Raw genomic sequence first — 20680 nt, 5'->3', positions numbered from 1 at the left:
CTGTTGTTCCCCACTGCAGGAGCGTGGGATCTGTAAGCACATAACTTTGGCAGGGGAAACTATTTTGATGTCATAGGTGCCCTTTAAGGTAGAGTAGTAACACCCAAGGCATGTTATCACAGGCTAGATTATGCTAAATGTCATTTTGTTTGTTTCTGTTTCTTCAGCTTATTAGCCCTACTATCACTTTGTACCTCTGTTCTACTGCAACTCTTGGTAACCATGTTTATATTTCGTTTTAGTGGAAGCTAAACGGATGGCGACTGGGATCTGCAATAATGGCATTCTGATAAAGAACAAGTCTTAGGTTGTTTTTGTTTAATGTATATTTTTTATTTGTCACAGTTCACATAATAAACATACACATTTCTGTATTTTCCACTGTACAGCTGCATTCATTAAAATTGGCTTTCCAATCAGTCTTAATGTGTAGGAATGAATTTAAAATCTTTGGGAATTATTTTTTACATAAGTATTATAGATATGTGGCTTTTGTTGCCTGGACTTTATTCTCTTTGTAGCAAATTTACAAGTTCTGGCTTATCCCATTGATATTCAAGGTGCTCTAGGAATGGCTATACATAGAATGTAATGTATATGATATACTTATACAGTTATTGTTTTCAAAAGAAGACAAATACAGTTATTGTACAATCTGCAAATGTTTGACACATAGTATATTTAGAACTTTGGGCTTTGTTTATAAAATATTTGTAATATTATATATTTGGCAGATGAATGGCTATTGTCTCCACTAGTTTCCAATTTGCAGCATGATAGATTTCCTTTCTGGAAGATTGGAGCATGAGAGATAAGCCTGAAACCTATTATAAGTTTTGAGAGCTTGGGCATCTTTACTATATTTTTCTCAGAATCAAGCAAAGACTATTAAAGTAGTAATGCCATGAACGGTTAGTCCAGTGAAAAAGAGCCAATGGGACATATATCAACGACAGAAGAGCTTATCTCATAAGCTTATTGATTTTGTATAAAATATTTACTTCAGATTAATATACTCCTAATATTAAAACACCCTTTGCTGGAATTCATTTCCTATTTTGAATATGATATTCCTTATGTAGTTCTGGCCTGCTCAGATTGGTGAGATAGATATCTAAGGAAACCTGATTAGATATCCATCAGGACAGACTAAGCATGACAGGCTTATATATCTAAGCAGGCTTCTTCAGATATAAAAAAAGAGAATGAGGGAAGATGCACAGAACCATATACAGGGCAATTCTAAAGTAAAACCTGTTTTTACTCTATTGGGTAGAGGTTCACCTTCCAGAAGGACAAAGTTCATAGACGTATAGTCGAAGCTGTGGTGGTTTCAACCTAAATGTCTTTGACTGGCCAAGACAAAGGCTAGACTACAATATGAATGAGAAGCTGTTGCAAAACTTTAAAATGTAAAGGTAAGGGGCCCTTAAGGGCTCTGGCACACGAGGAGATTTGTTGCCGGCGATTTTTAAAAGAGCAATTTGGCGACAAGACGCCAATGCTAAACCAATGGAAGTCGCCAGCGTCAAAACACACGAGGCTACTTCAAGTCGCCTGCTGTTTCAAATCGCACACAGACTCTTTTCTGAGCAACTCGAGTAAACGTGGGAGGGGTAACTGTTGAGTGGTACCATGGGTAGCAGATCGCCTGGAGCTCAACTCGCATATTACACAGCTTAGGTAGGCTTAACAGGGAAAGATCTGCTCGTTTGGCGACTCATGCGAAATAAGCAGATCTTATGTTCCGCCAGATTAATTTGATACTCTACAGTAGCCTTTTTGGCTAGAGTGTCCACGTGTAACCAACCTTTAGCCTACAACACTATATATAATTATATATAATTTACAGGACTAGGGAATACCTGTAGTTAATTATGGTTACTTTAAGCAAGGGAAGCAGTATATATTTAGATAGATTTATATGTAAATTACATTGGCAGCCTGAGCAACCACAGTTCCAGCAAACAGTCAATTATCCAACACACGTGCAAGGTAAAATAATACTTTTTAGAGGGGTGCTCGCAACAAAATATATGTTCCCCATCACATACCTTCCAGCTGATTGCAACGCTCCCTTGCCATAATCATAAAACTGCCTTTTGGCTGTGCCTCATATAAAATAATGGCGGTTTAATGAGTATGGAATGGGATGCTGCAGTCTTTACAACCACAGTTCCAGTTCATACAATAGCCGAAGGTGGAATATAAAAGCTTAATTTAATGAGAACAAGTAAGAATTAAAAAATGATTTATTTATTTAAGTCCACAACCCCATGGTAAAGCTATAGTGCTTTTATAGACATAATATAATGACAAGTTAATTAGAAAACAATAAAATACTATTAAAGCTTATGTAAAAAAGTGAATAAAATAAAAAAGTAATATGTGACCGTAACATACATAACACAGAGGTGCCCGGATTGTACTGCTGTGGGGTCTACTTTTAGTAAAGCTACAGCGCCTACCACCTAATATGTTTAACTGCCACATCAAATGTTACTTCATTGCATTACACTGAAAAATAGGGAGAATGTATAAATTACACCCAGTCTTCAGCCATTTTAATGAAAATTTAAATGAATAGATAAATGGATAGAGTTGAGCAGTGGGAAGTAAGGATCCAACAGGGCAGTATGGCTTCACTTGCTTATGTATATAACTGGCCTCATACCCATTTGTTTCTATAGTATTAATTACGATGAGAGCCAACAGGGTTAATGGTATGCCAATGAGTGGGCACTGCGGAGGCTATGCTGTCTTGATCCTTGCTACTTGCTCTTGATTTGTTTGCTAATGAAATGACAAGAAAACCCAGATTCACTGGTGGGGGGGGCGAAGTCCTACTGAATTAACAAGATGGACAATTCTTCATATTGATATAAACATTTCATAAAATAAAACTTTTGCCTCTCTGTCAGAAGAATTAATGCAGAAAACTCAAACACATGCAACAGAGAAACAGGGTGAGAATCAGCCTTCAAGTCAGATGTAGTCACATGGGTCACAGTATAATGGGATTGAAAAATCTGATGTGTAAACTACATGAAAGAATTGTCATCCGATGCCTGTCTGAAGGGAACACTGCGTGCTGCGTCTTCATCTGACAAGATAAAATCTTATCCTACAAAATCTTGTGCTGTTTCATGACAAGATCAAATAAAATCTGACCCACAAATCTGATCAATCTCCCACGCAGTTTAGACCCAAATCTACAAACTGGGAGCACAGTAGTAGATATATATAGTTTTGGCACTGCAACGTAACTGTTCATGTCCTATCATAAACATTGTCACCTGACCCAGTAAGGCCAAATGATAAATAAGACAAAGTATGCTATTATTTTGAGGACATTTATAAGGTTATTTTGCCAAGTCTCCACATTTTAAGAGACTCACTGGGTTCATTTTTACGTATATTCTAAAATATTGGGTTTATAAAATTCTAATTCATTTACTGCTTACGGTACCAATTAGTTATGGCAAGGAACCTGGAGTTACAAATGTTGCCAAAACATTAAAAAACCTTGAACTTATACTAAAATGTTAAACATCAGATAATTTCCTTTGAACCAATCACCATTACAAAAACATTGGCCATAGCAATAAGGCACTAAAATATATTAATAGTTGTCAGTTTGCTCCTTTATCAGTGATCGTTCATTTTCTTGATACCCATTGTCCAAACTAGAGGATTGTCTGTTTCCACTGTGACAACTCCTGTTCCATCATAGCTATTTGATGTGCTGACCAATGTTCCAAATTTCAACACACCGGCAGCTGAAAAAAAAGAAAAAATGTAATTAGTTCGACACAATCAGGCAGGGAATTTTATTATAACAGATATGGGCTATGTGGGAGGATTGGAACACCCTAATTGCCTTTTATTTCCCTTTATGCTGCAGCATTTTCAAAGTAGAATTAGAAGTGCAAAAAATCCATCATTTTTGGATACGGGTGAATAATGCCACAATGTAAAGTACAATACTTTATGATACCCATTGAACTATATGCTATATACTTATCCCCTTTTCCTTCTGACTCTGGACAAGGCTACTATGAGTAGGCTATAAATTATTTTGTTGGTAGAGGGCATTCACTGAATCACGGTGGTTCCCTCAGTTCATTTGTGCACTGCACTAAAGCTGGTTTCTATACAGTTCTAATCTCAGCCAGAAGGAGGAGCCATTTACCTTTTTATACAAATCTTTATTTTCTAGCTTAAAAAAAAACCCAACTTTTCTAAGCCCAAGCTTTATCATAGAGAGAGTCCAAGCCAATACACCATGTTTTTGTTCCCTGACCTCAGTAGTTGTGTAGTTCATGCAGTCAAGTTTCCATGCATTCAAAGTTACAGACTGCTTTTCTCTGCTAAAGAAGGTAAAAACTAATATAGACAGCCATATTCCGAGACTGTGCAGCGCTCTGATGGAGGGTTACCATAATCATAATACTCCACCCGCCTGGAGCCAGTTAACTGAATGGGCAATGCTCTGCCTATGGCAGATGCTGTAGTTGTGCTGCTGGCAGACAGTTTAGTTAATTTAAGTTTGCACACTGCACCAGAGAATCCTGTCACACAGTAACTCCATTGTAACAAATGAAGCTTAATGCCATTCTCAGGTTCAGAGGTTTTATGACTCTTGTAATGCAAAATAATTCTCTGTGCTCTTGTGCTGTGATTCTCTTTATGCTTTAAGCTAAAGCCACACGGGGTGGATTCTCAGCCTGCATTTATCTGCAGGCCAAGAATCAACCTTGGGTGGCTTCATCTTTTGGGATGTTTTTGTAACAAATGGATCTGGGTACCTTGATGAGGATTTTTAGGCACTTTCATAGCAATCAAAAGTCCCAGACTGTGAAAACTGTCATTTTCTGGGAAACTCCTTAGGAAAGAATCTAGCCAGAAACCCCACTTCTGACTAGAGGGAGTACAAAAAAAAAATTGCGCGACAAATGCATTTCACTTATTTTTCGCCGTTTTGCGAATTTTCTTGCAGATACGCTTATCACTACATGACAAATATAACAAGATGCGAGGGGGGAAACTTAAAAGCATTTTGACAAAATTACCAACATGCTGGAAAACAGAAGAATAATTTAAGTCTCTTGCTCTTAATTTGTAATTGTATTCCCCTGGCTATTAGGATTACCCAGCAGATAATTCCATTGAGATGACTAAAGGTGGTGTAAGCAACCCCAACAGTTTGTTTTGTGTACTTGTCCCATAGTACTAGGCTAAACAATATTACCAGACCATGAAAGCCAGATTAGATGGACCAAGTGTTTCTGCAGTCACTTTATATTCTATTTCTATTAAAGGAGAAGGAAAGGTACAATCACTGGGGTGTGCCAAAGTGAAAAGGATTGCTCTTTCACAGGGCAGTTTTCTCCAGCCTGGGGTACCAGGTAAGTGATTACAATCCCAGGGGGGTGCCTAACATTTTGGCACCCCCCCAGCAATTGTACCTTACCTTCTCTTTTAAAATAGCAATATTTTCTGTTGCAAAATGCAATCAAAATAAGAAAATATCTAATTATGAAAGATATTAAATAGAGAACATGAAAGGTAACTGTTGGTGTTAAACATAAACAAACTAAGATCACATAATAATGGCAAGACTCCAGGCTCATTATGAGCACGCAAAATGAATTAATGACTTATATATGCGGATTCAGCACATAAACTATTCTTATTATTTAGATGAATCCATCTTGTACTATGATTTATTATTGTGAGATTTGCTGAGTCAGTAGCAGTGTTTGTAGACACTAAGTCAAGTGGCATCCAGGTGCAAGCTGCCGGCTGCAGAACTGCAGGGTACAGCTACATGAAACTGGAACTGAATGGCCAGCGATGCCTGTAGGAACATATCGGGGCTATAAAGTATAGACCTGGCTTCCAGGTCAGAAACATACATGCAGACCCCAGGGACTTATTCTGTTTAAAGATATTTTATAATGTGTAACTCTGCATGTATTTCCAAACAATACGAACCTAAAGCAATCCAGTACACTGGGAATACAGTGGGAATATTCAGTCTCAGAATAAAAGGAAGCAGCATGGGTGGCAGCATGTCAACAGTCTGCCTCAAAGATAAACATGGTATTTTTTTTCTTCTCAAAGAAAAACAACAGTTCTGTCCTGTATATTGTAACAGTTAGAGGATCTTTAGTGAACGCTGAGAACCATTGCTTAAAAATCCAGGAGCTTTGAATTTATGAAGATTAATGTTTTATGTTGAGGCTCTTTTCCAATGGGTTGGCACAGAGTCCCCATGTGATCTTGTCTTCTAGAACAGTAGCACAAAGGGTCACATACCCTCTAACTTGGGATTCGCAAACTGATAAAGAAATACCATATCTTTTTTGAGGAAATAAATGTTTACTACATTATACCAAAGAGGGCTGCCCTATACTCACAGCAGAGGAATGGATTATGGGGGACAGGGCTGTTTGGCACCCTGCATGTATGGTATCATTCTACCTATCAACCACAGACTGCCCATGTTTTGCATTGTCCAGGTCCAGCAACTAGGCTGCTGTCTAGCAGTGACCCAGAAAATTACATAGTTTCCTTTACCCCCCAAAGTGAAAGTGAGAGGGCAGAACAAAATGCATGATTGGAAGCAAAAGGCTAAAACTAAACAGAGTTACTTCAGTACAGTGAGTCAGTTTATTAAAAAGATGTGTCACCGTGCCAGATGCCTCTCGCTGTGTGGCCTAACTACAACCAACACATTGATTTTCTGCTGATTCCATTCTTTTTGCTTTCACTCCAAAAGTCATACCCACAGTGTACATTCCCAGATTTGGCCAAGCATGTTTGGCCACATTTCGAGAATCTTGTCTTATTATCAGGCCATTACTGGGACTCTCCCTTGGGGGGTGCAGATTCGTCAGATCATTTTCTGGTCTTATGGGATCGCAGTCAGTCTAAAATGAAACTCTCTGCAGATCCTGCTTAGCAGGTGGATGGGGCATTGGCAGATGTAAAGTCCACTTTTGTGGGCATTCGCCTACCCCTTATCAGAGCCGTTAGTGATTATACATTAGTGAGTGACAAGGAAGGGTGCAACGTTGTTAGCACTACATCTGGCAAATGAATAATATACATATAAATGTACATAAACAAGATCACTAGGCCTTCTGTTATATACTTTTTTTTATAAGTTCAAATGAACAGAAAGTAAGTTTTGGTGCTAGTTGAAAGTAAGGCTCAAGAAACACAGGGTGACCTTGCACTGAAAAGAAACTAGATGCCCTTTATACAGTATAAAAAAAAAAAAAACAGCTCACGTCAACATTAAAGCTCTGGTACAGTTGGAGGGCAAAGCTTTAACCAATGGCTGCAGATTAAGTACAAGGCCCAGAAGTAAAAAAATAAAATATCATTCTGAGCGCTCAGCACTTTTAAAGCATTTCTGTTTTAGTGCGTATATCAAATACTTTCAAGGGACTAGTACAGAAACTAATTCTTTACTAAGCCATTTCTGAAAGGAAAGTGCACATCCCTCCCCACTCTCTGCAGCGAGAGAAGAAATTTGGCTAGCTCAAGTATGATAAGTGGCTGCTGCATAATCCTGAAATTAGACGGGGTAAGCTTTAATCAAACATAACTCCATAACAAACAGCTCTATTATGTAGGTCCTAAAAGTAAAAGTCATTTTTATTGAGCCCAAAGAAATACTGCATTTATTTAAAGTTTGCATAAGATAAAAAATGCAGCAGTATTTCTCCTTGAGCACACAAGACACAGCAACTTAAAATTACAATCCTTTATCTTAATATTGCCTGGCCAAATAGTTTATTATATGAAGCAAACTGTACACTTGAGAGCTCCCGGAGTGAAAATCCTTTCTGGTTTGATGACAAATAATCATCTCCTGACAGCAATAAAGACACTTTCCAGGAATATGTATACGGCATTACTATATACACACACTGTGGTGTATCCAGCCTTCCATGCACAGCACAGACCCGCAATTGATTCATGTTATAGAATTCAATCTGGAGCTGTATGTATGTACCATTTTGGATTGTATGTTTGCCTTTTGTTCATTCTGGCTCTAGATATACCTAGTAGGAAATAGAGGGGCTATTTTGAGACGTGCATGTATTTTTTTGTCCTGTAACAGGAAAAGAAAAAATACAAAAGAATAGGAAAAGAATATGCAGCACTTTTCCCTTTCTTAATCCATGTTATTGTTCAGAAGGTTATAAAACGATTCTAGAGTCTCCACTCCCCTTCTCAAGTCAATATTAAACAACACAACTCACAAATATTTAAATCATCACAGGTTACATTACCTATCAGTCACATGGTAAAATGTCCACAATTTTGTATACATTTTTTTCATAACATAGAACTCTATGGGTAAATACACCCGAGCAATGTCTCCACAATTACACCATGGACAAAATATCTATAATCTAAAGCATAATCTTAACAATTTTATATCAGTTGTATAACTCTGATATATCTGAAGTAAATCATAATCCTTATACAGACTCCTAGGTTGGATGGTTCTTGGCATATTGTGTTCTGTAATTTGATTTTGATCTGTGGTACATGTAGAGTGCCCACCAATTTCAGCATCATAACCCCCCCAGAGTTATTTCACTTCAGAAATAGTACATGTTCTGTGCCTTAACAACATGAAACCCAGGTATTCCGTTTAACTCATAAGGTAGATTAGATGCTAAGTAAAACAACTAAGTAACTGCAATAGGGAATGCCAAATGCAGAGAGCATAATACCTGGTGCGACACTGCATTTAAGGGCGCGTCAGCTTATGCGTATTTTGTACAAACCATGTAACTAAATGTGTCTGTCAGACATTTACATATGTAAAACCCTGCTTCATCTAAATAAACCATTTTCATAAAAATATATATTTTTTAGCAGTATGTACCATTGGGTAATCCAAAATAGAAAACTGCCATTTCAAGTACTAAGTGCCGCCTCCTGGGATCATAGGATTCACAGTGCACACAAACAAACCAAGGGCACACATATTTGTTAGTTCACATCAGCAAATTAATAGACAAACTTCTGTCTTTTACTTCCACACTTCTTCCTGTTACAGTTAGAGCTGCATTATTTCTGGTCAGGTGATCTCTGAGGGAGCACACAGCCCAGCACTAAATGGTGGCTCAAGGCAAAAGATATAAAATAGCAACATCATTTGGTAAGATTCTTTTTTTTGTTTAGTAAAAGTCTTGTGCTGCTAGAGTATGTAAGTCCTAAGCTATTAGAGTGTGTAATTTAAATGGCAAATCCCATGGATGGAAAAATGTTGGCACTCTTTCCATTCCTCATGCCATGGAACACATAAGGGCAGATTTATAAAATATGTACATAGTTAAGATTCCCATCCATTTGATCAAACTGTCCTACCAAACTAATTCATTTGATAGGCCAATTCAATTGATTTATCCGTTTTCATAAAAATTTATCATAGTCCAAACCCTTGTTATCCACATTATTGTACATTATTTGTTTTTTCATTAGGCTGATGCCACACCAGGCGTAGGGCTGATTTTTTCGGCAAGCGGAAAAACGCTTGCCGAAAATTCAGCCCTACGCCTGCTACTTGTGCCTGCACCCGAATGAATGGGATACGCTCGGGTGAAGGCACAAGTAGCCGATATACGCAAGAAAACGCGAGACTTTGCATTCTCTCGCGTTTTCGTGCGTATATCGGCTACATGTGCCTGCACCCGAGCGTATTCCATTCATTCGGGTGCAGGCACAAGTAGCAGGCGTAGGGCTGAATTTTCGGCAATCGTTTTTCCACTTGCCGAAAAAATCAGCCCTACGCCTGGTGTGGCATCAGCCTTAGATTAGTTCAGAGTTCACTTAAACTCAGCACATACCTGCTTTCAGAACTGGTCAATCAGGATCACATGTAGAATGAGTCAACTGATTACTTATTTGGTAAAAGAAATCCAAAAACAGTAAAGGATCAGTCCATAACTATTGTCTGCAAATCTGCTCTGTAGTGCAAGTGTAAAACATAGCTACATTAGTATTTCTTTCCAGCACTAACTGATTTGTAGACAGTGACAAGTGTGACAGAAAAGCAATGGCTTCTTTCTGCCATGGAATTGAAGGGTTTCTGAGTCAGTCTCAATTTGTCAGAAATGTTATATCTTCAGAAAACACAGTTTTCTGCTGTCTGCTTAATGCTTTTTAGCTTCCCTAAACTATATCACTTTACCTGCCACAAGGAGATTGGGAAGAATCCCATGGCATTTGAAAACAAAGACTGTTCCTATTATTATATCTAGTATGCATACAGACCTTTGAGAGGGCTTAATGGCATCTGTCTTCAGGAAGCAGGGGCTTCTAGTCTTAATGGGATTCAAACTTGGGGGTTTATAACTACATTAAAGGTCCAGTAACATAGACAAAGTTTTTATCTTTTGGTAAATAACCTATAAACAAACAATTTCTTTTATATAAAAGAGGTATTCATTATATTATTCTGTACAGAGTCATGTATGATGTTTGGCCCCTGTTTATCTTCGTGTGTAAGAACTAAACCCATTGTATACTATGCAGCTTACCTGATATCTGCTATGTAACTTTATATTAATACTTTAAAATGCTTTTTTTTTGGTGTAAGTAATCACAACACCAATGGTATAGAGGCTTATTTATCAAACGTCATATTTGTGTATTTTCATATTTTTTCCTACTTTGATTAAACTCTGATTAAACAAACGTGAAGGTATGTCATTAAACTTAACATTCTAAAGACATTTATTGTCAACTGAAAACTGACAGGTTCTCTTTAAAAGCTTCTGAGAGGCAGCACATGTATGAGACCATTAATATGTGCAGTGACGTGACCTCCTCAAGTAACAGACAGGGGAATGCTTGGTAAAAGCAATTACACAAAGAATAGATAGCTAGCAAACCAATGTAAAAGACACTGAACTCAAAATTTATAGCATGCAGCACAATAAAACTATATCCATATATTTATTTCTAAGTACATAAAAGAGTTTTATGAGGAAAATATGAAAGTAGAGTTAATTAGTTAAAGTATATATGACAATACACAGATAAGAAAGCTTTGATATGTTGCTAGTAATAAATTCTTTATAGAAGCAATGAAGCTAATGAAGAGAGGGTTGATAGAATTCTGATGTAGGAGGGGGGGTTAATGCTGTTGAAGATAGAAGAGGCCAAAGAGGATACAAAGATACATGAATTGATTGGAGTGAGAGAGTAGTACAACAGTTTATCAATGACAGGAGGTAGGAAGCTGATGGGGAAAATGGTTTGGTTCTTTAATATACTGCAGGGCTAACATTTGTATTCATTCTAGTGTATCTAGAGCATATGCTGATTAATATCATTCTTCAAATCTGTCTTGCTTCTCTTCATCTGAAGATTCACACAATGCATTTTAACATACAGAGAGCACAAATTGTAGTAAAGTTCTAAGCAATTAATTAATGAAATAAATGCTAAAAGTTCCATTCCCTATATAAATATTTGCAAACAGTATCCCTCGGAAATAATGGCAAATCACTCGTCTGGACAAGATGATGCTTCCAGAGACAACTCCCACTGAACCATTTCTTAAGAAACCTTGATCTCTCTGAGGGACATGTACTAAGCCCTCCATATACAGTCACTAATGATTAGATGGGCCCTGAGTGTGCACTTTCCTTAGATACAAGCAGTTCCTAATTGTCAGCTCCACTACAAATGGCAGCTTTGCGAAGCGCATGATGTTGCTGAGACTGGGTCACAGAAGTGCCCCTTCAGTTCTGTGGTAAGTTTTGAGGCCAATAGTTTTGCCTCTGTTGCAATTATCACATTAAGAGGCAGATTTACTAAAACTCAAATTTAAAAAAAAAAAAAAAAAGAATTCAAATAAACTATATTTCCATGAATGTCTGACATTTATCAAAAAATCTGAACTGAAAAAGCAAGCGTGGGGAAAAAGTTACAAAATCTTCATATTTTTCGACTTGTCACACAATGGCCGCAACTTTTTGGTATTGTTGCACAAAAGCCAGCATCAAAAATCCGAAAACCTCTAAGGGTGAAGACACACAGAGCTACTTAGTAGCAGCTACTTGTCGTGGCTACTAAACTAGACAAGGCTGATCATTTACTGATAATTGTCTCTAGGTGTATTTTAGCAGAGGCAATTCTCAGTATTGTCTATTGCAGGGGATTTTCTGGCGTTTAGTAGCTGTGAAAAAGTAGCTGCTACAAGTAGCCCAGTGTGTCTTCACCCTAAAGATTCTGTAAACCTTTCTTTGCACACTGAATTCTTTGGGCTGTACACTTGCTTAGACAGGAGATTTTTTTGTTCTCTTTGCAATGAATGTGAAAGACACTGGGAACTGGGTTTTTAGCGCAGTGCCTCCACCTAGTGGACACTGAGGAGCACACCTCAGGGGATTTCCACTAGGAAATAATTACACACACTTTGCAGCAAGGATAACTTTTTTTAAAACAGTTAAAATAGTATAAACACAACTTTATGGATAACTGATTAACCTGCCCTGAGGAACCCGTGCAGTCTATCCACTCCTGGCACAGTATCAGGTGCCCAGTCCCAACTTGGATCTGGATAGACCACAACCCACTTTATTCAGTTCAGACCCTTCCCCAAGAGCTCTAAGTCCCCCCGGGTAGCGCGACCTGCCCCAGAGTACCTTCCCCTTTGGAAAGGTGGCTGCTCCCACACAGCAGGCACTCGAGCAATACCTGTCCTCACCAGGGACACACACAGAGATTCCACAGAGGACTTTGTAATCACCAGCACCCAGCAGACTTCAGTCTTTGCAGTCTGAACACACAGTAAGTGGCACTGGTTACTCACTCTGGATCTCTCTTCCAAAAGCTGGAAAAACAACAGGGGCTCCCTTCATAAACTGCTGGGCTCGACCCTGATTTTTGGCTTCAAACTTAGGCACGCCTTCTCTCTCCCAACAGTGCACTGGGGCATCCAGCCAATCGCGTTCCTCCCCAGCCTGTAGCTGGGCTGGATGATGTCACAGACAAAAAAACGGGAAAGAGTTCCCTGATCCCCTACAATTCAAAGCAAAGAAAGATCTTCCAGGGAAGAGACATCTGCCATTGACTTCTACATGATCTCGACAAGTTTAAGTTGAGTATTTTTGGATTCAGGAATTGTCATAGTTCTGTAACATAGTAAATCTTGAAAAAGTTGCAACTTTTTTCGGGAACTTTTAGCGCTAAAAACTCTGCGCTCATTTCAGTGAGCTTTATCTTGCAGCCACTATTTCTCTTTACTGTCTCTGTTTTCTTGTTTCAATATACTGTTATTATATTGTTGTTACTTTTAAATTGTCCCTCTTGATACCATAATTCATTTTGCAAATTTTTGGGATGATACACCACCAATACATGCACTGATACATCAAAGTGTCAGTTGTCAACCCAACCTTAAATGGTTCACCACTATAGATGTCTTTGTACCTATCATGTATGTAATCCTAACTCCCTTTTCCACTGGTGTTTCCATTATTTTGTCTACCACCTGTATAAAAATAGCTGTAGGGAGCAAAGTTAAGAAATGCCATGTCAATGCATAAAGCTCAAACAATGTACAGGTACTTAGTAACTTTATTTATTTTATATCCCATCCAGTTCCTATTCTCGTAGTTTGTTATGAGTTTCACAACAGACAGCTTAGAGGCTGGAAGAAATGTTGCTCAAACATAGAACTAAAAGTGACAGAATTGTAATAGTGTTTCATTCTGGGATAGAATCGATGTGTCATTCAAACTAAACTCAATTACCCGCCACCCAGAAAACCTGGTTACATTTGATACATCAGAGAAGTAGTGTTGTATGCACAGATGAAATGCCATTACACTGATACAGCATTAATATGTCTTGTTTTTTTTTAAATTCACAAAAACCACAACAAAAATATAAGGCTTACAATACATTTTTACCACCTGCTAGGGCTTCTTTGCATCCTGCTCCAGAATACTCTATGTTCTTTATTAGTGCAAAAAAATTTGATGTTTCGGTCACAACTCCTGGACCTCACTCAAGATGCCTCTAGAGTGTATAACCCCCATCTAAATACCCTAAGTACAAGAAATGGTGCCAAATGACGTCACAACGTGTAGTATACATTCCAATGTGGTAAGTATGATATATATATATAGATATATATTTTATATATATATATATATATATATATATATATATATACACACATACATACATACATACATAAAGTCCAAAAAAATCCCACTGGGATTTTTACTGAAAAACCGAATGTGTATTCAGTAGGAACATACAGCCAATGTTACGTTTCGGTCCCAATATCTATATACTGCTGTTGTTTCTTAAATTATTGCACGTATCATGCCCTATTAAACCCAAATCAGCTACCATAGGAGAGCCTCCCCTATAAAAATAGTGCATTAATGCAATCACCAAAAAACTGTGGCTCACCTGTGACCACATTCTTGTGGGCCCCCTGTTGCTCTGTTTTCCTGCTCCCTCTGTAGCTACACCACTGCTATACTCCAGCATAAATTACTTGCCCAACAGACAATTTTATGTCCCCAAACTCGCTTACATTTAGGGGTGTATTTATTTACACTGGTGATGTTTCCCATAGCAACCAATCAGATCTTTGCTTTTGTTTTCTAACTTGTAGGTGACTGTTCAAATCTAATTGCTGATTAGTTGTTATGAGCAACATCACTGGTGACGTCTGTCTCCAATCTTAATAAATACGCCTATTTACTGTCTTCCTGCTTTTAGAGCTCTCAACCCAAGTAGCAGATCCCATCTGTGCAAGTGACAATACTTCATGTTTTGGGGGCGACCTGGCAATTAAGATGGTAGGTGAAAGAAAAAGAAAATGTTCTATAGCTTTGTATATCTGTGTACTGCAGTACTGTGACCTAAAACAGAATATGCTTAAACTGAAGGGTTTTGGTTGCCCTTTTGGCACTGAGCCTAAAAAAACCTTAAAAAAGGGCACATTTACTTACTTTATAACAAGTGCCCTTGGTGCAGTAATTAAAAAAAAAAAAAAAAAAACACATTGGCATTGATCTAAGGTAATTTTTTCCTGTGAGTGAATGTAATGGCACAAAGTTTAATCTCTAGATATAAACCTGAAAGATTTGGAGAACTGCAGTTATTTGTACTGCATGCACATATGCACAGCAAATTACATTATATTGAAGCAGTTTTTGCCAAAGGATCCTTTGCACATTAAGGGTTATGGTACAAGTACCAGTTACTGGGTAGCAAAATAGCATCGCTGTAACTACTCTCTTTTTTTGTTAATAACTGTCTGCCATACCTAGCTGCCATAGTATTTGATACTTGGGCCAGAAATAGTTATAGGTTCTGCTGGAAACTACGTAAAAGAAAGATTGGTTGAAATTGCAGGAATCAGGCTATGCGGGTAACAGAGTAGGTTTTAGGGAGAGCGGTTCCTAGTTCAAGAATGCCTCTTCCTTCTCTGAGACCGGCCATGACAAGACATTGCAATATCCAGTTACTCAGCTTTTGCCATATCATCTCTGACTGCATGTGACAGTAAAGCTGGCCATACACGCACCGATAATATCATACGAAACCTCGTGCGTGTATGGCAAGTCGGCGAGTCGACCGGTATCGCAGGAGGCTGTTGATATCGCTGTTGACTCGCCGATTGGCCAGGTCAAAAGATTTTGATCAGGCACCACAGAAGGCACCTGAGCAAAATCTGCCATCAGGGCTGAATCGGCAGAAGGGGGTAGAAATCCTATTGTTTCTACCTCCTTATCTGCTGTTTCAGCCCTGAGGGTTAGTGGCGGGTCTGACGATCTTTCGTGCGACCAATGGTCGCATGAAAGATTGCAGATCGCCACATGTTTGGCCACCTTAAGGGACAATTATGCCCATCCTCCTACTCTTAACCTGTATCTTAACTCGCCAGCTTCCATCCCATCCTTAGGTTCCTTTGCTTCCTTTCCTTCTTGGAACCACTCACCATCCTTTTGCTTCTTTATAAACTTCTTGTTTCCCTATTTACACCAAACTCATGTGCACAAATTACTCCTTGCCCACAATATATATTTAAAAGAGCTAGGCATTTAAAGGGTAACACATTCCAATATCTGAAGCTACTGTATTAACCCATAGAAACCAATCAGCAGGTAGAATTTACTGATCACCTGTATAAAGGCAAACATCTTATTGTTTACTATGATTAGTGCTCCTGGGCAAACTTAGTGCCTTTAATTTCATAAGAGGGTATGCTGTTTGGAGGGACACAAGTGACCGTTCTGATTAAGACTCCTTTTAAAATGTACAGTTCAAGAATGTTTTTTTTTCAGCATGTAGCATTGCATTACACTAGGCACAGCATGTATACTATAAACACATAAAACAGGCTACTTTATAAGAGCAAAAAAAAGTATTTATTCGGTTCATTGTAAAGTAGCAGTATTCTTTTCCCTGGAGCTCATGCAATGTTTCTTTGAACTACAAAACAGGAAAAGAAATAATGTGCACAAAAAATGCTTAAAATTAATGAGATGTCCAGAATAAACAGCATCCAATTTATATTCATGTGTATTTGCATGTGGTCAATTGAGAAACTGTAATTTGTCAGCAGCAAAAAGTTACCTTTTTTGTCATTGTTGCTTTGTCTTTTTTGTGACTTTTTGTAGCTCCATAAAAAGAAAAATAATGATTCTGTGCATGTAACTATCAGTATCTTGGGGCTGCCTCCATAATGACAGAGCCATAACAAGGACATAAAGATCTATAAAATTCTGCTCCTTAGATTTTTTTTGCTTGATAAAAAGTATTCACAAAGCAGGTTAACTTTTAACAATGGGTTTTCTACAATAAGAAAAACGGTAGGAAAATCAGAAAATCTTTTAAATGACCAGTCAAACCCAAGTAACAACATGAGAGAAACAAAGAACAGGATTCAAGATAAAATCCAAAAGGACTAGTTTTTTTTCTAATGTTTTATATTTCTTTTCCTAAGGATAATGTGATACCCACAGCAAGTTTCACACACTATTTTTTTGTTATTATTTTATTGTTGCCAGTCTGCTGTACAAAAGGAATACTTGGTACAAAACCTCTAACCTAACTTTATTAGTTATCATTATTTTACTTTACCATTCACCATTACATTTTCAGTGCATGTAATTATGTATGCAATCCATTCAGGGAAGGTATATGTCCATGACAGGGCATTTATTTTCTGAATTTGCCTATAAATCTGGATATATAATGGGATGTTTATTTCAGAGAATAAAGACAGGTTTAATCATTAAGTTTATATTGTACATTTTCAAAGTAAATAAAAATACACAACGTTGTCTATCACACAACTTGATAAACTACACCAGTTTATACAACTATCTTCTTTCTCCTACCAGTTTTAACTTTGTCATTCTCAAAAATGGGAATAGATAGTGCTGAAACAGTAAGTAAGCAGAGCAACAAGGCTTAATAAATATCACTTATATATAAAACACCACTTCATACACTGTTTCTTGGTGTAAAACATTTTATAAAGAGTTATAAATACAGCACATCTGTAATGGTGTGTAAACTATTTTATACCTAAAAAGGTATGAAAAGTAAAGTAAAAGAAAAAAAGATATATTTACAACTGTGTTGTTCTACTAACTTACGAAGAAATTATTGAGTAAATTTCCGAGTGGTTTCACAGCGTAGCATTGTGTTCAAATAGTGAAGTATGGAGTATTCTAATTCACTTACACACTTTTAGTACTATGCCCCTATATAGGGGCTAAAAACACCATTTTGTTGTAGGGAAAAAAAAAACATTTTTTTTTTTTTTTTTGCAATTATCCAACAAATCCAAATTTAAAATACGCCAACTAAAATTAGTTGAGATCATGTAGAAGCCAGTGGCAGATATCCTTTTTTACAACCGGAAGCTCTTTCTTTGCTTCAGGGTTTTAGAGGCTGACGCTGGCTTTTAACCGTCCATACGAAAAAAAGTTGCGTTTTTCACATTTTCCCATTACTTTTTTTCATTTGTTGTTTTTTAATTCAGATTTTTTGATGAATAACTGATATTTGTGGAAAAAAGTTTAGTCGTGTTTTTTTTATAAAAAAAAAAAGAAACACGAAAACCCAAATGTTAATAAATCCGCCCCTAAATCTTGACTTAGATATTAACTGACTTGTCTTAAGGACCTGCATTCTGTATCCAAAATTCTTAAAATGGCAATTTTCTATTTAGGAGTACCCAATAGCACATACTACTAAATGATGAAGCAGGGTTTCACATATGAGTCTGGTTACACAATATATTTTTATAGAGACCTACATTGTTTGGGGGTATAGTTTTCCTTCAATCTAACTGAAACTGATGAAACATATATGGATGTTTTTTTGTGATAGTGTAAACTGCATTCTCTACTGTGGCTGTCTTGACATCCAGTAACTTATCTATCAGCATTACCTTTATATAAAGATTAATAGAATTCAGGGGTGGATGGCACCGCAGCCTCCTACTTAGGTTAGTGCATCTTGTTTGTTTATAAACACAGAAGAAAGGCAGGATTTGTGTTTTTGTCTGATAACAATGAGACCATATGATCATCTAACCAAAAAAAACTTGTGGTTATATGCATTCCATTAAACTTGCAAGAAGCACAGATTTCCTGGTTGCAACAATGTGGATACATATGGTACTGTACTTCCTGAAAACTCCAGGGTGCTGAAGCATAAGTGAGCCTTGGCATAACCAATTGCCTTAGGCAGGAAGTAACATAGTAACATAATAAGTTACAGTAGGTGGAAAAAAGACATGTCCATCAAGTTCAGACATTTATGCCTATATATAACTGCTAGTTGATCCAGAGGAAGGCAAAAATGTTCTGAAGCCTCTCTAATATCCCTTGGAGGGGGAAACCATCCCTCCTGACTCCAAGATGGCAATTAGACCAGTCCGTGGATCAAATATTGCCCACAACCCTGTATTCCCTCACTTGCTTAAAAGTCATCCAACCCCTTCTTAAAGCTATATAATGTATCTGCCAGTACGACTGATTTAGGGAGAGAATTCCTCAACATCACAGCTGTCACTGAAAAACCTTTCCAAATATTAAGATGAAACCTCTTTTCTTCTATTGGAATGGTTGCCATTGTGTAAAATGGAAGCACCTATTGTTAAATAAAGCATTATTTAATTATAGTTATAATATCCCCCCTTAAGCGCCTCTTCTCCAATGTAAATAACACCAATGTAGCCAGTCTTTCTTTATAACTAAGGCTTTCCATACCCTTTACCAGGTTATAACAAGGATCCCTTAGCATGTGAGCCTTTAGGCCTCCCACTTATACAAGCTAAACCAGATGGCACTATTGACATCACACACCCTAGCATGCACACTGACACTGTTTCAATTTGCAACTGATTTATCAAACAAGTCAAAGTTTGATGAATCAAGCACAAGCTGTATCACAATCCAGCATGCTGAAATTCTCTACTTTGCAGGCAATTCCAGCTTAGCAAATATGCCATCATGTTCTGAAACACCTCACTCTTAGGATTAAAACTTCTGTATCTTTTGGTGCAGTCAGTGCTGTGACAAAAAATAAACCTTAGTAAAGATTTTGGGTAAAGTACAGCTACCATTATCATAGCGAGTCAAAACCTGCATGTTCTAAAAATAAGGAATTATAACTATATATACTATATAAATAGTTCCCTATGTATTTAATAAATGTGTGTTTTCTTTATATTAAGATGGACAGACCATCTGTCTGTCTATATATGTGAGGGTCTATTGAAACAGGAAGCATGGTTTTCTCAGCATATACAAACTTAATGGGTGCCATGAAATACATCTCATAAAGTGCTTTGGACATACTGACAGCTGCAATTTATCAACATAAATTACTGTGCTTAGCTGAAGAGCTCTTGTCATCCAACAACAGTGAACCTCTGAAATTGTCTCTTGCCCTCTTCAATGATTTCTTTTTCTTTTAAAGTTCAAGATCGAGTTGTCCAAAGATAAAAGACATAGTAGCAAATAAATATGTGGGAAAAACAGCTTCACTGTGTTCTATATATCTCAGCAGCAGGGCCATTCTGCAGTGCAGGTCAGGTAATAGATCAGTTAGTGAAAGAGGAGTAAGAGGCTTGTGTGTGTAGTGGCAATAAAATATACCTCCTGTTTTGTCTTTCTTTTCGTTTAATCACAGCAAACGTCCATTTCTTTAAATGCTTGACTGGCAAACATAAGTGGCAGTTTGTAGTAGGAGACCTCTGATGTTTTCTCTGAGCTGTGCTCCAAGTTTCAATGCCAAATTGTTATTAACAGCATCTTAATAGCAGTAACGTTGAATTGATTTCTCTTGAGTGGTTGAACAATTGGCAGCCCTTACACGCAGAATAACTAAATGGCTTTAGTAAGATGACTTACAGAGGCATAGCACCATTCTTTCCAACTGATCATTTACTCAGTACAAAGTATTTTCTTTCTTCGAAAAAGTGTTTATTATTTTATTTTTTTTAATTTATTACCTATGTTACTGTATCATTTATATAGTTTTCTTTTAGTGATAATGCACAGTGTGCAAATAACTAAACTGCATTGATTCTATATTCTCTAGACATATATTTATTGTTTTAAATTCCATTCAAAAGAAGTTCTAAATAATG

The 20680-nt window shown here is 37.3% G+C and overlaps 1 protein-coding gene across 4 annotated transcripts in view; it reads right to left on the bottom strand.

Moving 5' to 3' along the window:
* Positions 1–311: 311 nt before the first annotated feature.
* The window catches only part of tpk1 (thiamin pyrophosphokinase 1), a 196062-nt gene continuing 175693 nt past the window's right edge, over positions 312–20680 (bottom strand). For 3 of the 4 annotated variants that reach the window (XM_012964780.3, XM_031903403.1, NM_001017170.2), the window contains 1 exon segment: positions 2235–3779. In XM_012964780.3, coding sequence (XP_012820234.2) covers positions 3649–3779 — 131 coding nt within the window. In that variant the 3' untranslated portion in view covers positions 2235–3648. 4 annotated transcript variants of the gene reach the window in all.

The sequence above is a fragment of the Xenopus tropicalis genome, chromosome 6 (genome assembly GCF_000004195.4).
Source record: "Xenopus tropicalis strain Nigerian chromosome 6, UCB_Xtro_10.0, whole genome shotgun sequence".
NCBI classification, from domain to species: domain Eukaryota; kingdom Metazoa; phylum Chordata; class Amphibia; order Anura; family Pipidae; genus Xenopus; species Xenopus tropicalis.
The sequence above is the reverse complement of the archived record's forward strand: the minus strand, read 5'-3'. Positions and strand labels throughout refer to the sequence as shown.